The following is a 20,933-nucleotide window of genomic DNA, read 5'->3' as shown; positions in this document are numbered from 1 at the left end:
AGCTGTCATAGCTGCAACACTTGCGTCATCAGAACAGGGTGTTCAACGCATCACCTTTTCCGTTTAATAAACGTTTCGCACCGTTTTTTAGGGGCTGAGCGCTGCCCTGGTGTATAGGACAGAATAAATAAACATCATAATGCTTCCACATTAACATTACTTTATACATTATTAAAACAGAAAGTGGTAAACGCACACTCTTTTTAACTTTTAAGCTTTGGAAAATGTCTTTTGTGGCTCTTAATTCTAGCAACATTTTCAAGAATCCCCAGGAGCCCATTTAAAAATAGAGTTTGAGTTACTCCACACAAACTGTACTGACTAAAAAAAAATTGAAATAAATGTTCTTAACTCTTTATTAGATCACAATAAAATTATTAATAAAATTAAATACAAAAGTGCCCAGTAGCAAAGCTAAAATATTCACATGCATTAATAACATGAACAAGTAACATTTATAAGACATAATTAATACATTCAAAAAGTTTATGAACTTCCAATTATTATTTATTTATATTTAAATGCATTCCTGTTCTGTTAAGCAATGACAGTTTAATGAACTTTATTATAAGTTTGATTACTGTACAATTTTTACTTTATTATTTTTGTAACCCCCGGCAAACGCTCCATGTACCACAATAAACACTTACCATAAAGAGTATGACTTCAATCATAATCTAAAACGTCTCAGTGTCATCTACAGCAAGTACCATCCAAGAGTCCTATACATTCATCAGAATATGTGGTTCCACAACCCTCCGAAGTATCTACAGGGGACAAAAAAAAACACACACAAAAAATTTTTAGATTCTATAATTCTGAAACACCTCATCTGCATTTAATCCTTCTTATACATTTAAATCAGCATTTTCCTTAAGTGAAGCAATTGAAGACATGGAAATCTGTTCATGACTCAACATGAATTAAGGGTGAAATCGTAAGTGAAATTTTACTAATTTTTCTGATATGATAGATATAGTAGTAAATCAGATCTTCTGTAGAGTGTGTCTTATCTGTGAAATTTTTTAGCGATAGCAGTATCAGTCTGTCATTGCCAACTGATTTGATTCAAGGCAAAGAGCATGCTGCCTGATTTTAGACTGGCCTTTCCTTAGACACTAACCTCTTTCTGGATTTTTGGCCTTAAACATTTACTAACTTGATTGTGGGATTAACTAATTAATAATCAACTGGCAATTAATAATTAATTTATTGCAATTGCAATGTTTTGACCCAAGCAAGGTCTTGTTGTAGTTTGCACTGCCTGACAAAGGCATTGTTTGAGTCGTATTATATTAAAGTTACATGAGAGCAGATAAAACAGTGTGCTGTTTTTATTCCTTTAATTTCGATTATTTTTCATAGCACCTGTTCTAGTTACGTTGGGATATGTGCACACTACTTTGAATACTACTTTAAATAATTAACTGCCATAAAAGAAGTGGCTATCGAGGTGGTCCAAAATACATACGCAAGCATTGGTTCTGATGTTTTCCATTTGCAATTGCATTTGGTCAGATATGCTTAGTTTAGTTCAAAACATAAGCAAAGGAAAAATGCAACATTGTTTGTATGAGTTAAACTCATGCACAGATGCATGTTTGTGTCTGTTTGTTTTTGCAGGATATATTTGTTTACTTTTGATTTGCATTTTCGCTTTTTTTGTTGCTTTTTTTTATTCTGCCTCTGCCTCCTCTCCTAGCTTGTTTTCCCGAACAAACAGACTTATGTTGTCTGACTGAAATGTTCCGCTCCGTTCTAAAAGAAATGGAAATGCTTTACCACTGCTTACAGTGTAAATGTCAGAGTCGTGATTTGCCACTAATGAGACAGCACCCTTGCAAGATAGAAAACTTTGTTTTGGAGCTTCTTGCTGTCTTGAAAACATTGATATGCTGCTTTTGAGTGTCAATGAAGATGTACTCAGAGGCTTCATGTCATTTTTCACTTCTCATGCATATGTATGCCTCAGAACCAGGCCTACTCAAAGCATCTGCACAGACAGGGAGGAAGATGCAACAAAATCTAGTCCTGAACGTGAATCCTCACCTGCCCTAATTCTTTGATTTCCTTTGTTTTGCTCGCATTTATGATCTTTGTCAAACCCTTTGAATTAAATTGTTTTTCTTAAAAGAATGAAGGAAATTTGTAAAAAAAATATATATATATATAAAGAAAACCATCTGTAAAATAACAGATAATTTGGTAACACTTGACAAAAAGATCCCATTTGTTAACATTAGTTAACCACATTAGTTAACATAAACTAAAAATGAAAAATACTTTGAAAGCATTTGTTAATCTTAGTTAATGTGAATTTCAACATTTACTAATACATTATTAAAATAACAATTTGTATCTATTAAAATGACTTAATGGCCTTAATACAAAAAACAGCTGTTTTTTGTTTTTTACTATTTTTATTAACAATTTGTATCAATTAAATACTGTAACAAATGTGTTGCTCATTGTTAATGTTAGCTAATGCATTCATTAACTAATGTGACCTTATTGTAAAGTGTTACCAAGATTATTTAATTGCAATACAGTGCTTAGCAATATACTCTGGTGATGATACTGCATGTAATAATGAAAGGGCTTATCGTCTACATAACGTCTACATAACAGCTGCATGAATACATATATCTCTTCTCCCATCATGGCCACATCTCTCTCTATCCATAGATGTGAAAGTCTTTTCCTGAATAACACTTTCACAAATTTGAGAAGTGACCCTGTGGAATGTCGGGTTCTGAACTCTTGACCTTGGAGCCACATGACATAATGAAGCCTTTCATCTGACGTTTGAGCAAATACAGGGGATGTTTATGTACGGCTACTTAGAGGTCCCCTTAAAGTCGCCTTAAAGACAAAAATGAGAATAAAAAACAAACATGACATCATGAATCAACATGTATGACAAGTTATGTCATATAGCTCTCTCTTATAAAAGCAAGTTAAGCAGAGGACACTGCTATTCCATTCCTTTTAGTAAATGCGCAATTACAAGTGTAAGCCTATTTAAAAATACATGTGGTTATTTTATCATTTTTGTATAGCAGCACTGCAAGGTAGAAAACATAATTGTAAAGGCGTTTTCCATTCAAAACAGGGCTTATGGTGCCCTCTTGTGGAAAGTTTGTTTCAAATGTTGTTGCTGAATAAGTGAGATAGATTGACCAGAATGAAAATTGTCATCACTTTTATGTTGTTCGAAATCCGTGTTTTTTTGTTTCGTAGTTAGAGTGACTATTTCCTTTCGTTGTACGGATAAAACATTAATGAAAGTAAATGGTGACTGAGGCTGTCATACTAGCTAAAATCCCCTGTTGTGTTTCACAGAAGACAAAAAGGAAACAGGATTGCAGCAACATGGGTAAATAATAACAAAATTTTCATTTTGGAGAAAACTTATATTTTATATAGTTTTATTATAAAAATGTACAAAACACGGATTCTCTATCATAGAAAGCATAATACACAGAGATTTCCTTGCTCCATGTTTTGATTAAAAAATGTTTATTTATTTATTTTGTTATATTGTCTCCCTCTTTCTATGTATTCGTCTTGGGATATGTGACTGGTGAAGCTTGCTTGAAGAGGTTTAATGAAGGTTTACGGCGTTTCTTACACAAGCACGAGCCCGGCGTCGTCAACTGAAAAGCCAATCACTGTCAAGAAAGTGCGCATGCGCATTAGTTTGCGTTCGCCTCCTGAGTGCTCTATCATATCATAGTTCTCCTCTTTGTGAGATTTTTCAAGCTGCAGGGATGACCGATGTCCAACACTCGCCAGAAGCTGACAACCAAAGCCACGGAAAAGAGCCACAATGTAATCATTTAACAGACACTAAAGAGGGGAATGGAGATATAGCGATCGACAGAATGTTCTAGAATGGTCATGTGATGTCCGGAGACCAGTTATGTCGCACTTTTAAAAAAATACTCTGACATACGTGTCTGTTTCTTATAGGAGCTCGTCCGCCGTCGTAAAAATAAACAGGTTTAATTGTAAAACAGCGTTTCGGGGTTAATTAGGGTATAAAATAGAGGGAGGTTTCGATGCGATACGTTTTAAGGGAATATTTTTTCGGTGTTAAAGCAGCGAGGGGGAAGAAGGGAGCACGTGAGGGGTCTTGTCCAATGGGATCGGGCGCTTTCAGCAGGAGGGTATAAATACCAGGCGGTTGCCGTGAGAGACGTCCGCCATTGATGACTAACCTTTCAAAGAAACAGTGTTATTTCATACGTATTCATGTATATGATGTTAATTTGTTCTGTTGGCGTTGAGAAGTAAGCGCAAAAATCTTTAAGTCGTTTTCAAAGAGGGTTTTTCGGGCGCAAAGCATCAACAAGATCCTTCGGTTGGTGAAGTTTTCCAGCAGAGCTCATCCTGCACTGCATCGTCTGTCTCAGTTCGGCAGTTTAAACTTTCTTTGTTGTTCCCGAGACGGAAAGGTAACATTTTGGATCCAGGTTGAGCTAGCTTCATTTAGCTGGCGGAATGGTTAGGGGAGGGACTGCTAACTGAGCTCAATTTCAGCATCTGACGGGGCGGGGTAATGTGTGGCTAGCTGTGCTAAAGCTAGCCGGCGCCATTTTGTGGCTCGAGGCTTGCTAGCACGATTACTCATGGGATTCATGTAAACCAGTCTCCAATTATCTGTATTGTGTTTTATGCTTGTATAAGTTAACGTTTGTCCCTAAAACTGATTATTTAAGCAGAGGCGAGACTTCTGTGGCAGTAATATTCAGCCGTAAGTTCGTGTTGCGTCATTCATAGGAGGTCGTCGGGTTTATATAACGCATGGCCGTGGATTGTGTAAAGGAACAAATATATCTTGCGTATAAAGGCAACTTATGGTATAAATTGCACTCATGTATAGGGAGCTTTTTCTAGTTCAATATTAAATTGCTCGACTGTATTGTTAACCTACAGAGCTTCTTTTTGTTCTGAGTAACGTTAGATGAATGTCGTTCTCCCATGTCCAGTCTGTATTTTGACTAAGTTAATTGGCACGTGTTTGTCATCAACAAACGAGAACAAATTGGCACAACGTCGCTATGTTTGTATAGACAAATTGTGAACTTGTTAAACTTGTAGGTGTAAAAAAAAAACGAATCTTCATCTTTGAAGTGGACTTCATGGACAATACTCCCTTCTCCCGTCCAAAAACAAAAAGATGCCCTTCCCAATCATAAGCAATCCAGTGTGAAACGAAGTGTTTTATATAGCTTTCAAAAAATAAAAAATAGCATTTTAACTTTTTTTTCGAATTGTTTTTCTTGTGTAAATAAATTTTGTAAGTTTTTAGGCTTCTTGTACAGTGATTTCTTTTACATTTATCTAAATAAAGTACACATAATGATCAATATAATTTGTAAATGTTTTTGAGTATGAGAAAAATACTATTTTACTGAGCAGGACGATGACCTTTTAGTTTGGGGTAAGTGTGATGAAGCATAACCTCTAGCTGAGCTAAATAAAGCTCGAGAGCTTCAGAGACAATTAAAAGGAATTTTGTGACTTTACGCATGTCTTCACTGTCCAAATTTTGAAAGAAATTAAGTTGCTTTTATTGATCTAATGAGTAACTTGCATGTAGAAACAGCAGTTTAAATCGGTAAGTGTTATGCATATAAATTAGGGATACATTTAAAGTTTTGCCTTGAAACAAATGGTTGAAAGAAACAAAGTTATATATATATTTTTCTGTTTATTTTAAGTTCATTTTAAATTAGTCTGTTGAAAAATGTCACATTAGCAGTTTGAATTTAAACAGCAATAGTCTATTTTTAATGTGCTGGGCAAGTTCTCAGTATATTATGGTATTGATTTGTTTTTGTAAGAAAAAGGTCAGCATATGAAGACATTTAGCCGGCAAGTTTCCTTCCAGGTTAATTATTTTTTTTAAGGTTATTTTGGGTGGGGCATTTCAGATACTGTATTTTCAACTTATAAGGATGCCTTTTGTCAGGAATGGAGCTGAAAAGCTTTGTAGTGTTCATTTATTATGCATGAAACCTGCAGTAGTCCTGAGGACTACAGTGCAGTATGTCATTAACTAGGAATTTACGCAGAGTGTGTGTATTATTTAAAAGCTATTACACTTGCATTTAAACTTGTCATTAAAGGACTGTGTGTGCTCTAATCTGCTGCTTTTTCTGATTTGCCTAAAAATAATAAACAGCAGTGCAGAATGGTATGAGGATGTTGACACTGCTCTTCCTGTTTACAGTGGCACAGACAGTGGATGTGTAATGCTCACTGAGCTGCCTAGGCGTAGTTGCAAAAGCCCTTTCCATACTGGTCACCACTCCCTGGATCGGTTCAGACGATGTCTGATGTGAAACCCCCACAGAACTTCACCATGAATGGGAATCCCCCTCCCCCTGAGTTCAAGAACCCCCAAAAGCCTGGGCGCCTCACCAATCAGTTGCAGTATCTAGAAAAAGTGGTGATTAAGTCCCTGTGGAGACATCAATTCTCCTGGCCTTTCAGACAGCCTGTGGATGCAGCCCGACTCAATTTGCCAGTAAGTCTCGGCATGCTTTGTCATTTAAAGATATTTTACTGATTACACAGTTTGTAGGTGCAAACCTTTATTAATCTTTGTTTTAAAATGTGCTTGCTCAAGGTTATTGGTGATTTTAATATTTCCACGTAATTTAGGATTATTATAAAATCATCAAGAACCCTATGGACTTGAGCACCATTAAAAAGCGTCTTGAAAACAATTACTACTGGAAGGCAATGGAGTGTATTGAAGACTTCAACAACATGTTCACAAACTGTTACATGTACAATCGGGTGAGGACTCTGCTGTTTTATGTAATGTTGCTAAGAATTGAAGATTTGAAATGCACATTTGGTTTCAAACTTTTTGTATGTGTGGTTTCAGCCAGGAGATGACATTGTTCAGATGGCTCAAGCCCTTGAGAAGCATTTTTTGGAGAAGGTGGCAAAGATGCCTCAAGATGAGTTTGAGATCTCTGCTCTGACAACTAAAGCTCCTGTGATAGGAGGAAGGAAGTCAACAGAAGGTATTCAGGCCATTTAAATTAAATTAATGACAAATTACTACATGCTTCAGGTTTCTGTGCTGTGTATAGCAGTGTAGAGTGAAAATCAAGTTAATATTTGCATTTTTTTGCAGTGTTAAAGAGGCCACCGTCTCCTGTGTCTGAGGTGGTTTTCCAGCAAACAGTGACCGTCATCCCACCGGATGCTCTCCACACAATTCCCTCTGCTCCCCTGTCTGCACAACTCGCAGCCAAAGTTAGTTCCTCTCAAACCACCTGCACTTGCACTTTTGACATGTGTCTCAGCAGTATCATAAGTCTCTAGTACCAAGTGAACTCAGGTGTTATTGCTCATTATACGCCTGGTAATTACAGTGATTTGATAGGGACATCCTGTTTTTTCCTGAATTTCACAATCAGTACCTTTACATGGACAATACTCTGATTAAGAATCTACCCTGTAAACAGTTTTTGAATGATCTTAATCTGGCTAAAGTCGTACTGGAAGTAAACAGAAATCAAATTAAAACGTGGAGTATTCCTATATTAGTCGCATTAGCGATGTGCAGTATAGACATTTACACATCTTAGTCACACTATTACCATGTTGTAGGACTTTTCGCCGCATTTTGTGACAGGATAAACACAGTAGTGGTCAACCGTTTGATGGAGAATTTGTATCTGAAATCATGCACTTGAACTGTATGTTGATACATTAAATTCTGGAGGGAAATTACTGTAATGTGAGTATTTGTAATTCGTTACTTCACACCCCTGGTCTTCATGCATCTGCTCTCAGGCAAGAATGTGTCTTTAGAGACCGTCATGTTTGCTCTGAGGCTGTAAAGGAAAGGTTTTGCGGAGAGCCCTTACACAGAGAATTAGGCATGTTACTAGCTTTGGGTATGCGGTTGCTCGTTTGGAATACTCCAAATAAGGGCTGTTTGGTTGTCTCATACTGAATTATGGAAATAGTATTTTCTAAAGGTGGAATTTTATTTTTTTAGTTAACTGTAATCTTCCATTTCTTTCAGTTGAAAAATGGTGTGAAAAGAAAAGCAGACACTACGACCCCTTCTGCCTCTTCCATCACCAGCTGTGAGTCGTCCCCTTGTGTAACAGAACCAAAAGTCCTTAAGTTATTCTCCAGGCGAGGCAGCGGCCGACCCATCAAACCTCCCCGTAAAGACCTTCCTGAATCACCACCACAGCATCAGGTGGGCAGAAGGACCAAACTCTCAGAGAGACTCAAATACTGCAATGCCATCCTGAAAGAGATGTTTGCCAAAAAGCATTCTGCTTACGCCTGGCCCTTTTATAAGCCTGTGGATGCTAAGGCACTGGGCCTTCTTGATTATCATGAAATCATTCACCAACCTATGGATATGAGTACCCTCAAAGTGAGTACCGTGGTTGTGTTAATATTACTGGATATGCTTTGTTCATTTATTGTTTTATATGTAATAGGCTATTATAATATTTTTTTTCTAATAGAAAAAGATGGAAGCTCGTGAATACACTGATGCATTGCAATTCGCTGCAGATGTGCGACTCATGTTCTCAAACTGCTACAAATACAATCCACCCAACCATGAGGTAGTGGCCATGGCAAGGAAACTTCAGGTGTGTCTTTAGGTGGTTTGATCATGTTTCAAAATCCATTCTTTGTCTTATTTTCCTATGGGTAAATGCAGAATATTTTTATTTTTTACCCAGGATGTTTTTGAGTTTCGCTTCTCCAAGATTCCTGACGAGCCGAGGAATTCAGCCCCATCCTCTTGTCAGAACAGAGTAAAGAAGGAGAGAGCACACAGTCCATCTAGCTCTGAGAGCAGTGACAGCGAATCATCGTCTCCATCAGAAAACTCCTCAGACACAGAAGAGGATGAGGAGGAGAGAGTGCAGAGGCTTGCCAGCCTGGAGGAACAGGTAGGACTTGCGTATAGACATTTGAGTCCCTTCACAGATGAACGCATCCTCTGTTCCAAAATCGTCACAACATCATAGTCAAACCCCATGCGGTGACTCTTCCTCCTTCTGCAAATTCTATGGCAGTTTTGCATGTATTTGCAGCAAAAACAATTCCAGAATGTTCTTTGCCAAGAAGCGAGAGAGGTCTCGTTTATTAACATACTTGGGAGGACTTAAGTCTGAACTATTACAAATTGATTTTACTTGGCAACATTTTAACATGCTTAAGCACAACACTACAATGCCACACAAGTCGAATTTTCTATGCCAGTGTGAGTATTTAAAATCAGCCTGCTGTGAGGGTTTGGATGTTCCCGTTTGTACATTAGGCAGTGAAAAAATAGCTTGCTAAATTTGAACTATAGATTGACCGTATTAATACGTGTATCTCTTATATAATGTCATGTCTGTCTTTACTCACCAGCTGAAAGCAGTACGAGAGCAGCTGCAGTTACTGACCCAAACACCTCTCTTGAAACCAAAGAAAAGGGAAAAGTCCAAGAAGAAGAGAAAGAAAGAGAGAGAGTGCAGTAAGCGAAAAGGCGAAGAAATTAAGAAACCAGCAAAAATACAGAAGAGGTCCAACAGCAAGTCATCAGGGTAAGAAAATGTGTGGTGCTTGTGGGTGCATATCATGCCCATTTTTACCCTAAGTATCCACCTTATTTTTACCGTAAGAGCGGGCACAGCCATTTTTAAATTTAATGTCTAGCTTCCGGTCTCATTCACTTCCAGCTATTTTTAGCTGTACAACACAGCTCGTTTTGCTGACTGATATTGCAAACTGGTGTGTCTTACCATATTATTTTAATGTACTAGCCTTATCTTAATTATGCACACACTGGTTTGTAGTACAAACACGTTTACCATTTACTGGACTTGGTTATTCTTACCATTATTTCCCTACAGCGGCTAATGAACCGAACGTCTCGCACATTCACATAAAATGGCTTGCTTCCGCATCGAAAAATAAGGTGGATAATAAGGCTGTTATAAAAAAAAATTTGAATTCTGAATATTCGTCGAGTTTAAAATAAAAATCCACATTCGAATGTAAAAACGTTGCATTCGAATTTTAGGTGTGCGTCAAGCAGCCTTATCAGTTGCGCACGATGCGATGATTATGGAGGTGTCATTGCATTTTAATGCCTTTTTTTTTTTTTTTTTTTTTAAGCCTATCCAGTTCCTATCCAACTCACTCGATGCGGAGATTATTTTGTTTACGGCAAATCTGAAAAAAGGCCAATTTTTATTTTATGCACATTTTTCAAAGATTAATTTTATTTTATTGCTTTAAAGAAATGTACCCACCAAGCTGAAATTATGCCTTTTAAATTTGAACATTGATATAATTTTAAGTACAAAATTAAAAATTTTGTTTTTCGGCCATTTTGACAGCCCTAGTGGATAATGTATAGAGTTTTATGGCAAGACAAATTCTCAATCAAATCAAAATTGTCAACTTTGTTCTCAGACGGAAGGAGAGCAGAGCATATGACTCAGAGGAAGAGATCAATACGTTACCCATGTCTTATGAGGAGAAACGGCAACTGAGTCTGGACATTAACAAGCTTCCTGGAGACAAGCTTGGCAAAGTAGTGAACATTATCAAGGCACGAGAACCCTTGCTTAGGGACACAGACCCTGAGGAGATCGAGATCGACTTTGAGACTCTCAAACCTTCAACTCTTCGAGCTCTCGAGTGCTATGTTGTCGATTGTCTCCAAAAGAAACCGAAAGAAACTGACAGTAAGTACTGTTTTGTCAATATTAAGAGCTTTTCATGCGGAGACAGTGTATATGAAAGATGGTACTAAAAGCTTTTCACACGATGTGTAATACAACTGAATGGCGTGCAAATCTGAAATATTTGCATATATTTTTCATACTACAACTACATGCACCAAGTGGGAGACTTCATCATTATCTGGAAAAAATGTAATACCCGCAGTACATTATTTTTGCTTCAGTGTGAAGGTGTACATAAAGATTTTTTTTTTCCTCGTGTTAAATGTTGTTATTATTATTTAGAGCTTCGACACGTTTAGTGCTAAAAATAGCCATTTTCTAAACAAAAAGGATACATACTCTACAACTCTTACAAAATTGGTGTGTAAAAGGATAATTTTTATCTTCTATTCATTGTGTGACCTTTTTACATTATTAGAAAAGAAGCTCCAGAAGAAGTCTAAAATCAAGGAACTGGACAAAGAGCTGCAACACACAAATGGAGAATCAAATAATAAAAAGGCCAAAAGTAAGTATAGGTATTTATTTGTTCATTCCTTTTTTTTATGTTGTCATATGAATGCAGTATAAACCTATATTTTTTTTTTTCCCTTCTTTGTGCAGTTGAAGCGGAAGGGGAGTTTAAAGACATGAGCCGTCCGTCTCGTCTGAGTGACAGCAGCAGCAGCTCGTCCAGCTCTGACAGCAGTAGTAGTGACTCTAGCTCCTCTGATAGCTGTGACTCTGATTCAGGTTAGCTGCTTCACACCTACCCACCAACCCTTTTTATTCACTCACTGTCTCTCAGGCCAGTATGTTCCCCCTGCTATCAATCCGGCCACTGATGCAGAAAACAAATAAAAAAAGTTGTAAAGCTTACTCGGACACGTCCCCAGCATTATAAAATTTCACTTATTTCATCTTAACACCTTCTGGACAACAAATATTTGAACATTACACAGTTCAACTCATTAAAAAAATGGTGTAAAAATGTTTTTTTTGTGTGTGTGTTCACTGATTGTCTTTACACTTTCTCACTTTTGTAATATAAAGAAAATTGTGCACTTTTGGCTCTAAATTAGTAAAAGAGTAAGTCATCTAATTTTCTCTCTCAGACTCTTTATGTAGTTTTTGTTGGGTGCTATTATTTATTTGTTTTCCAATGTTTGATATTTTGTTCTTGTTTCATCACAATCACTTATTTATGTTGTTGCTGTAGTTTAAGACAAGTTTAAGACCAGCTGGCTCTTGGTGTAAGGTTTTCTTTGTTTTATACACCATCAGCAGTTTCAAGTTCAAAATAGTGGTAAGGGCTTAGAAAAAAATGCCAGTTTCCAATTTGGACCTTCACCAAACATACCTGAGAGCACAACAGTTTATGTGTCATATGCTATTGTCCCTGTTAAGAGTTACAGCTGGTCCGTTTTAAACTGCTGCTTTGAATCATTACTATGTGGTTCCCCTGTTGCATTACATTGTAATTCCACCTTTTGTACTTGTGTGAGGTTATGCAGAGAAGTATATGTCATGATAATCTACAATAGATTGTGTAAGCATACATCGATATGTTGTATGTGAGGTTCTTGGATTGTAAACTATAGTTGTAACATGGAAGCTAGGACCAAAAGAAGCTGTCATAAGTGGCACCCACTTGTCCTGCTTAAAGTCTGTTGCATATTTTGTAGATGTGTGAATTTTATTTACCTAAACTGGTATAAAGCTTACCCATTGAGCTTGGTGTTTAACACCCAGAGATTTAAATAAAACACATTTTCATAGACAACTGTTGTATGTTAACATAAGTGTTGTGTTTTTCTTTCCCTTTGCTTTGTCATTTCACATTGTTTTCTGGGTTTTTTTTATTAACATTTTTTACTCGCGTCACAAAACACTTTCACAAGTTGTGCACACCATTTAGGAAAAAAAATTGACTACATGTAATGAAACTTGATTATTTTATTTTTTTTGTTTATTTACAGTGATTGTGACATGTTGTAGTACTTAAATTGCATACACAGTTTATATTTTATTACTGGAGTTATCCATAGACTGAGTAAATCAGCAGGAATGCCCACGGGATGGGGTTGGCCTTTCCCGCAGTCATGACTGAAGTGAAATGACCTCAGTGTGCATTGTGCATGTCTTGCAGAACAGAAAGCTAAGAGGAAGCAAAGCAAAGCCCCTGGCCATGCCCACAAAATTAAAAACAAGGTAAAAAAAAAAAGCACACAAGCCAATAAGAGACTACCAATATTAAATGGCCTTCTCCCACTCCTTTTAATATTTGGCACATGGAGCATTTCACTTCATGTAGGGACAGATTTTTCCTGAGTGAAATATTGCCCCCTTCTCCCCCTCCCCAAACAGGCATCGCGGCAGGCCTTTGCTGAGGTAAAAGACTCTTCTGCCTCAGTCGTGACATGCCAGTCTCGTCCAGCATCACTAGTCTCAGAGGCAGACTCCAAAGACCTGTTTGCTTCACAACAAGCAAAGCATCCTGCCGAGGACGTCATCATGGCAATCCCAGGTTAGGCTCAGTGCCATTGTTCATACCTCTGTTCACGTTGATGTGTTTTCTGTGGCCACAACATGATGTACAAAACAAATGAAATGACCTCCAAAAATGATAATGATTTCTTTATTACTCATCAAAATCTGCATTTGGAGAAGAGAGAGCAGCTTTGATTTATCACCTAAACCCTTTTCTGTCCATCCCTCTACCCTCCTCCTGCAACAGCATTACACAGCCGGCTGCCTCCTCAGCCTACCAGACCCAGTGGCAAAGCTGCCCCACTACCTCTTAAAGCCTGGACTGCCCCTTTACCACTCAGCCTACCTCCAGACCAGGCCATCAACCCTTTATGTGACACTTCTGCCACCTCCCCCTGTAAAGACAACACAACCACCCCACTCAAATCTTCCTCCGTGTCGATACCCCCACACACGCCAACCTCACTCCTTTCAGACCCGTCGTTCCCCCGTAGTCCCTCGCTCGACCTGCAGGCCTCTCAGGTTGGCCCCCCATCGCCTACTGCTGCAGAGAAGCCTCCACTTAAATCTGAGCAGGAAGGTAAGCAGTCGCTTGATGTGTCGCCGCCTGCCGATCTCCGTCCCTCGCTCGCTCCCCTCGCTCTGTTAACATTGTGCATCTGCAACTTTTCTTTTCCATTGTGGGTTAACATTGTATGTTCATCATAACTGTTGGTTTGTTGTTGATTTTTGATGATCTTTTCCCAGCTGCTTGTCATTGCTGTCTCTCACATATAGTGCCCGCTTTAATGCATGTGTAAAACAGGATATCAATGCAAAGTAAGTTCCAAATTTCTCTTCCTCCCCTCAATCTTGCAGGTGTTCCTCCTCTTCTGTCACCACTGACCTCACCTCCTGCTGCCATGCCTGTCACAGGATGCCAGCCTACCTCCAGCTCTCAGTTTGAGGTAACTTATATTTCTGCTAAACTTGTCTTCGTATGGAGAAATACTATACGAAAAGACTTTAACTTGTTCATTTTATTTGAAGTTTTTGTCATTTAAAATTAATTGTTAGAATAGTTTTATATAATGCAATAAATGGTTGGGTATCAACGTGTAGTCCGACATGTTTGTTACCCATTACACGACAAGATTTTATCATGTCAAAATTTCATAATCTGACGCAGTGACTGTCTCGTAACCAGCAAAAAAAATAGTGTAGTCTGAACCGGGCTTAAGAAAAGTAGGAGAAGCCACATAATATAATAATTTTCATATATGATGAATTACTTGTACCTCAGAGCGAGCAGACAAAACACAATAAATGTGGCCATTGCTTTCAGAGGTGGATGCCTGCTGTTTGGTAACGCAGTCGTCTAAGACAATTATACAGAAATACTTTAATGACAGGCTTTGATGCGCATGGTGGAATTTATTCGGTAAATGTGTTTCTGTCGTAGTTTGTGCATTTTTTTTCTTGTCGGATAAAAAGTTTATCCTACTAATTTGTGCGCATAAGTTTTTTTTTTTTTTTTTTTTAGAATTTATGAATTATCGTTTTTAGAATTTTATGTGCATCTTGGCTTTTCCATCCAGCCTTTTTTTTTAATGCCATTTTCCAAAATGCGCATAAAAATATATAGATGGAAACAGTTATAGTCTGATGCTAAAAAATTGCCATCTATGACCATCATACACTACACAATTTTCTATGAAATCCGTTAACTCAAATCTGCAGACTGGCTCTCATTGTGTTTACACCGTACGTGACAGAGCAACCATTGCAAATCATTTGAACTATGAGTACGTCAAATAGAACGAGGCATCTGTTTACTGTCAGGGATTTGTCGTGCCACACCGCATAGTGTGGACGGCATCACTGATTATAATGGGTTCTATAGTATTTTGTTGTGTTGCGATGCTGCTCACGTCTGGTATAAGACACAGTGTCTGACTTTCAGCAACTAGTGTCAACTTCTCCATAGAGAAAGAGGAAGGAGAGTGAGCTTGTAAACTGCAGATGGAAACTGATCGAGAGAAAACTAGCACAGACAAAAGCTGATTAATTTAGAAACCAAAAAAGTGCCTGTCTTTTATGGATGCATCATTGAATCAAATGATTCCTTCAAAACATTCATTCAGCAAAGAAACACTGAAGTGTTGCTCTGAGATGCACAGATGTTCTCCACCTTTTTTTGTGGAACTGTTTTCATTAAAGAAACAGGGAAAAAAAAGACGATTGTGTCTAAACTCAAATGTTAACTTCTTGTTTGTTAAACTCCTTAAATTATCATAAAGTTTGTGTAAGAAGACAGAAGTTCAGTGAAGTAGGGCTGCCCCCTAATAGTCCACTAATCATTAGTCGACCAGAAGAGGCTTGGAAAATAAATAAATCCACAGGCAAAGTGTCGCAGTCCGTGATGGACAGTACATCGGGCAAGACATCCAAACACTCACTTATCATTCATCGGCCTCAAATATGGCTTATCATCTGAAATATGTAAGTATTAGCAACTTTACATGGCCGCTCAATCTAATGTTAACAGAGAAATGTGCGCTGTTCAAGTGTCTGTGCGGAGAGTGGAAGCTGAACAGCAGCGCGCTTACTGCAGGACTGATGGAGGCGCCGGTGCGGTTATATACTCTTAAAATACTCTGTCATTTTTGGTCATACAGATAAGAGTAATACATCTTTCAAATCTGTAAAGACTCTACGTTTATTTGTGCATTCACAGTAACAAAACACACTTTTGTAAAATAATGGAGGCAAGCAGGATGCGCTTAAATTTTTGCCGTCTCTGAACTTGAGCGCGAAACTCCATGTATATCTTTGCCTTACAGACATTAAAAATATATAGAGTGAAATGTCTACTTTCAAATGAACCAATTCAAATGGAAAACAAATATTGAATAGTATGAAACGTGCATACAGGCGCATCCAATACTGCAGAGATAATGAGTCAGTGTCATTGACTTCATCTCTTAAACAAAAACAAAAAAGCACTAGTTTATCAAATTATTAAAATGTTAACGTAGTCTCCTTACTGTTTTTCCCTGACACATTCATAATCATTACTTCTGCCAGTGCGCTTTTGCTAGCTTTATGCGTGTGCTTGAGCACTTATTAGGCTAGGCAATTTAAAGCTCATTATTATGATTTAAATGGTTTATTAAACATGCGATTAATGCTTAAAATGAACGACTACTGGTCGACCAGAAAATCCTTAGTCGAGGGCAGCCCTACAGTGAAGAAATAGGGTTTAGATCCAGATGGATGGTGTTCGGCCTGGTTGTTGTTGGTGAGACACAAATCACTTTTTGTAATTGCTTTTTCTCTCTGCAGCAGTGTATATTGTTGTCACCTCTTCATGAGAGTCCATTAACCAACATGAGGGATGAGCAGAGCTGCCCAGAGACACTGGAAGAGCCCCCTGTTCAGCTGCACAAAATGCACGGTCAGCATTTCTCCTGCCAGAGTCCTCTCCTTTTTCGAGAAATTTTGAAATTTTCTTGAAATGGGTTCTTCTTTACGTTTTCTAGGAGCTAAGTACGATGGCAGTGAACTATGCAAGCCCATTCAAGATGCCAAATCCAACCTGCCTAAAAAGGTACCAATGCTTTATATGGGTAGCAAATGAAAAATGCACTCTTTGGTGTTCTCTCCGATAACCTGGACCTGTTCGCGTGTGTTAAAGGATATTGTACTAAAGCATGCAGACTCCTGGACAAGCTTGGGGAAGATGGCTACTCAAACTCCTTGCCCAATCAAATCATCCAAGGAAAGTTTCCAGCAGTTTCGCAAAGTTGCCATGGAGAAAGAGGAACGAGAGCGAGCTCGTAAACTGCAGATGGAAGCTGGTCGAGAGAAGAGCAGCACAGACAAAAGCGGGTATAAACAGTGTCTTATTTTTAAGGCAACAGTGTATAAAGCTGTTATGTAAGTTTCATTTTGGAGGAGTTTCAATCTCTGTATGGCTGAAGTCATGATTCCAGCTGACCACATCTTTCCATGACTCAGTTTCAAAACCTAGCGAGTTTTACAAATGCATTCGAAGTTTCTACTCCATTATTAATTTGCGGTCATATCCCTATGGCCCACATGTGATTATTGACTGTTCTCGCTGATCTAGCTAACAGTGTGGCCTTTTAATGATTTCTAGCCTGACGCAGCAGCTTCAAAAAACCAAACTGGACTGCCCACCTTCAAAGCCAGAAGTGGAGTCAGCAGAGCTGCCTCTGTTGGCAGCCATCTTGGATACCCCCAAAGCCCCTGAGCCCTCCTCTCTTCCACAGAGCTCTGTAGACAGAGAACGAGAGATGGCCCGCAAGAGAGAGCAGGAGCGCCGCAGGAGAGAGGCTGTAAGTACTTTGCACACCAAGTATTTTAGAAAGTAACTTTAAAATGTTGATATTTAAAGGGATAGTTCACCCAAAAATGAAAATTCTGTCATTACTCACCCTCATGTCATTCCAAACCCTCAAGACCTTCGTTCATCTAATAAACACAAAATAAGATTTATTTTTATGAAATCCAAAAGCTTTCTGACCCTGCATAGACCACAACGTAACTACCACATTCAAGACCCAGAAAGGTAGGAAAGGCCAACTAACAGTTCAACCGTTATTTTTTGAAGAAGAGAAGAAATTGTTGAATAAAGTCGTTGTTTTTGTTTTCTTTGTGCACAAAGTATTCTCAAAGTAGCTTCATAACATTACGGTTGAACCACTGATGTCACATGGACTAATTTATCGATGTCCCTTCTGGTCCTTGAACGTGGTAGTTCCGTTGGTGTCTATGCAGGGTCAGAAAGCTTTTGGATTTCATCAAAAATATCTTAATTTGTGATGCAAAGATGAACAAAGGTCTTATGTGTTTGGAACGATGAGGGTGAGTAACTGACAGAATTTTAATTTATGGGCGAACTATCCCAATGCGTTTAAAACATTTAATCCATTGGTAACGGTCTTCTAGATTTATAATAACTATAAACATTGTTACTTATTTTATTAGATAATTATATAATAATATTTATTACAATGTTCAGTAACAAATAATCTGTTATGCTGTTTATTAGCATTTAATAACAAATTATATACATTGTGGTTTTATAAATATCAACAGTTAACATTTTTACTGTTATTGTTTTTACCATGTTTATGATTGTCATAATGATTATGATAATAATTAGTAGTAGTACCTTGTGGGTTTTTTTATTATCATCATTAATGACCACAAAAGACATAACTGTTAATATTACAATATAAAGATGATTTACTAATTAGGTTTATTATCTTATACTATAAATTATTAATGTTAAATACAATAATGTTATATCGTTTATTAACATTCATAACAAATATTATACTATATGGTTTTATTAATGACCACAATAAATATTACTGATGTTGTTGTTGTTGCTGTTATTAAAAATATTTTTGTTACTACTAGTACTCATAATAAAAAAATAATGGTTTTGATGATGTTTTTAATATTTTTATTTATTATTTTTTTTCTTAGATGTCCGGAGTCATTGATATGACCATGCAGAGTGACATAATGGCAACCTTTGAGAAGAACTTGGACTGAGATTTAACAAACAAACAAATAAAAAAAAATGTGCTTGTGTATTGCGCTACTGTTCGGTGAACAGTGTAGGCCGTCTTTTCCCTTCCCCTACTTGCTCCATGAGTCCTGGCGACTGAAACGGGTCTTTAATCATTTCACGGGCATAAATACTGCAATACAGCTGCATCACTTTACATTTGTACTAAGTTAGCTCTTGTAAAAATCAGAAAACAGTCATGGACAGCATATGATGCTGTAAGACCAATATTTGCACCAATAATAGTGAGTTTTTGTTATTTTGATACGTTTGATGCTTGGATTCAGAAATGCCTGCACTGAAACGCTGCCAATTGTCTGTGGCAGTTAGGAAAGAGAAACATGTCTGTCGTTTCACAACAGTTTTTGTGTTCCTTAACATGTTTTGTTTTTTTTTAATACTGAAGAATGTTTACTTGTCTTGATTATTATTGCAATCTGATTCTTTGACACATTCCATCGACTCTTCTGCTGTATGAATATTGCATAGCTGGTCGTCTTGCGCTAGCTGTTGTCAGAACTGTAAGGGATATTCCTGCGCAGGGCCCCGACCCTGTTTATCCTACTAGCTGGTATTTCATGTATTTGACGTAAAGCAGCAATTTAAACAGAAAATATGCTGGCTGCGTTAAAATGTCCTGTTTAATTTATAAATATATATATAAAATATATATTTCTGTAGTGTCAGAAATGTAACCTAAGCATGTGTGTATAAATATTTAGCATTTTGTTACAGGACAACCTTTTTTTTTTTTCAAGTGTCCGCCTATGAAGAATCAGACTTGTTTAGAGCAGTTGTTGCACTTCCTGTATTTCTATTTGTATCCATTTGGAAGTGCAGTGCCATAAAGTTTCTCTCTTGGAGATGATAGGCAGTTCTCTGTGCCTAAAGTCAGTGGGTTCTCCAGAGCCGTGTTGATTCCAAGGTGTGATCTGGTGATTGTACTGCACTGAAGATATGTTCAAAATCCTTTCTGACTATATTGTGTGGCAGTTTTCATCACAAGCACTTTATTCATTACACCACCATGCTGAGGTGTCACATGCTATTGAGGGGAACGATAATATATTATTTCAAAGAAATCGCATTCTAAACGTTAAATAAATAAAGTATTTTCAGTAAAGTTTGTGCTTTGTGGTCACTTTCATTCAAATTAAATGGGGCGGTACATATTGATATCACCATCATTTATACACTAAACTTAAAGGTGTTTTTAAAATTAATATTTTTATGTAGCACATTAAATTGATAAAAATTACATTGAAAGCATTACTGTAACTCGTGTTACAAACATTTATTTCAAATCGTTTTTCAGACCTTTTATTCGTCATGTTAAGCATCACGGTTTCCACACAAATAAAATGGCTATCTTCAAAATTTGACATGAAATATTTTTTGCGCACCAAATCGGCATATTATAATTTCCAAAGGATCACACTGAAGACTGCAGTAATGATACTGAAATTGTACATTTAGCAATATATTAAAACGGAGAAGAGTTACTTGTAGGCTATGGTATATTTCACAATATTACCGTTTTTTACTATATTTTAATAAAATAAATGCCGTCTTGGTAAGAGACTATTAAAAACTTTAAGATATTGCCCACCCAAACTTCTGAACGGTATTGTATATGAAATGTTAAATGGGAATCGTTTTAGTTTTCAAGGCTATGCTTTTTGAACGAGAGTGAACTTGCAAGTTTGTCAGAAATGTAGGTTTTCGTCCATTCTGTGATGTTTTGTGCCATTATTAGGTGGTTTGGCTCATTCAAAACATTCTATTAGATGAAGTCACAAACGTTGATTTTCATTGAAAAATATTATCATATTATCATAATATTAGGCTCCATCCTAATTATTTAAATAATCATCGAGCTGTAATGAATAAAATGTACATGCCTACGCCCAAAGGTTATTTGAATGCCCGCGTCTTTAACGATAATTTATGTTTCCCAGCTATGAGTTAATAAATCTGTACATTATGAATATCGAATGTGCTCTAGGCGGAGCTTAAGGTCTCGGGACTCATTATTTTAATGCACCATGAGGCACAGTATTTTTTATTGTTGTATCCAGGGTAAAATATCCAATAACAGCTACACCTCATCTACACTGCGATCGCGACAGAAACCCGAG

The 20,933-nt window shown here is 37.3% G+C and overlaps 1 protein-coding gene across 4 annotated transcripts; it reads left to right on the top strand.

Annotated features, from left to right (window-relative positions):
• Positions 1 to 3,688: 3,688 nt before the first annotated feature.
• On the top strand, positions 3,689 to 19,438 carry LOC306845163 (bromodomain testis-specific protein-like). 4 transcript variants are annotated; one of them, XM_079377800.1, is made up of 21 exons: positions 3,689 to 3,831; positions 6,239 to 6,535; positions 6,673 to 6,810; positions 6,902 to 7,043; positions 7,157 to 7,278; positions 8,057 to 8,422; positions 8,517 to 8,645; positions 8,739 to 8,951; positions 9,418 to 9,593; positions 10,468 to 10,742; positions 11,161 to 11,250; positions 11,346 to 11,474; positions 12,871 to 12,932; positions 13,089 to 13,248; positions 13,459 to 13,791; positions 14,070 to 14,158; positions 16,536 to 16,647; positions 16,733 to 16,800; positions 16,888 to 17,081; positions 17,353 to 17,551; positions 18,711 to 19,438. In XM_079377800.1, exons 2-21 carry the CDS (start codon positions 6,338 to 6,340, stop codon positions 18,777 to 18,779), a joined length of 3,264 nt encoding a protein of 1,087 aa, XP_079233926.1. In that variant the 5' UTR covers positions 3,689 to 3,831; positions 6,239 to 6,337; the 3' UTR covers positions 18,780 to 19,438. The 4 variants fall into 4 exon arrangements, with proteins under 4 accessions (XP_079233926.1, XP_079233928.1, XP_079233925.1 ...); XM_079377799.1 differs by lacking the exon at positions 3,689 to 3,831 and adding an exon at positions 3,928 to 4,457; XM_079377802.1 differs by lacking the exon at positions 13,459 to 13,791.
• The last annotated feature ends 1,495 nt before the right edge of the window (positions 19,439 to 20,933 follow it).

Source organism: Barbus barbus, assembly GCF_936440315.1.
Source record: "Barbus barbus genome assembly, chromosome: 25".
Taxonomy (NCBI): Eukaryota; Metazoa; Chordata; class Actinopteri; order Cypriniformes; family Cyprinidae; genus Barbus; species Barbus barbus.
Note: the sequence above shows the minus strand (reverse complement) of the source record. Positions and strands in the feature narration are given on the sequence as shown.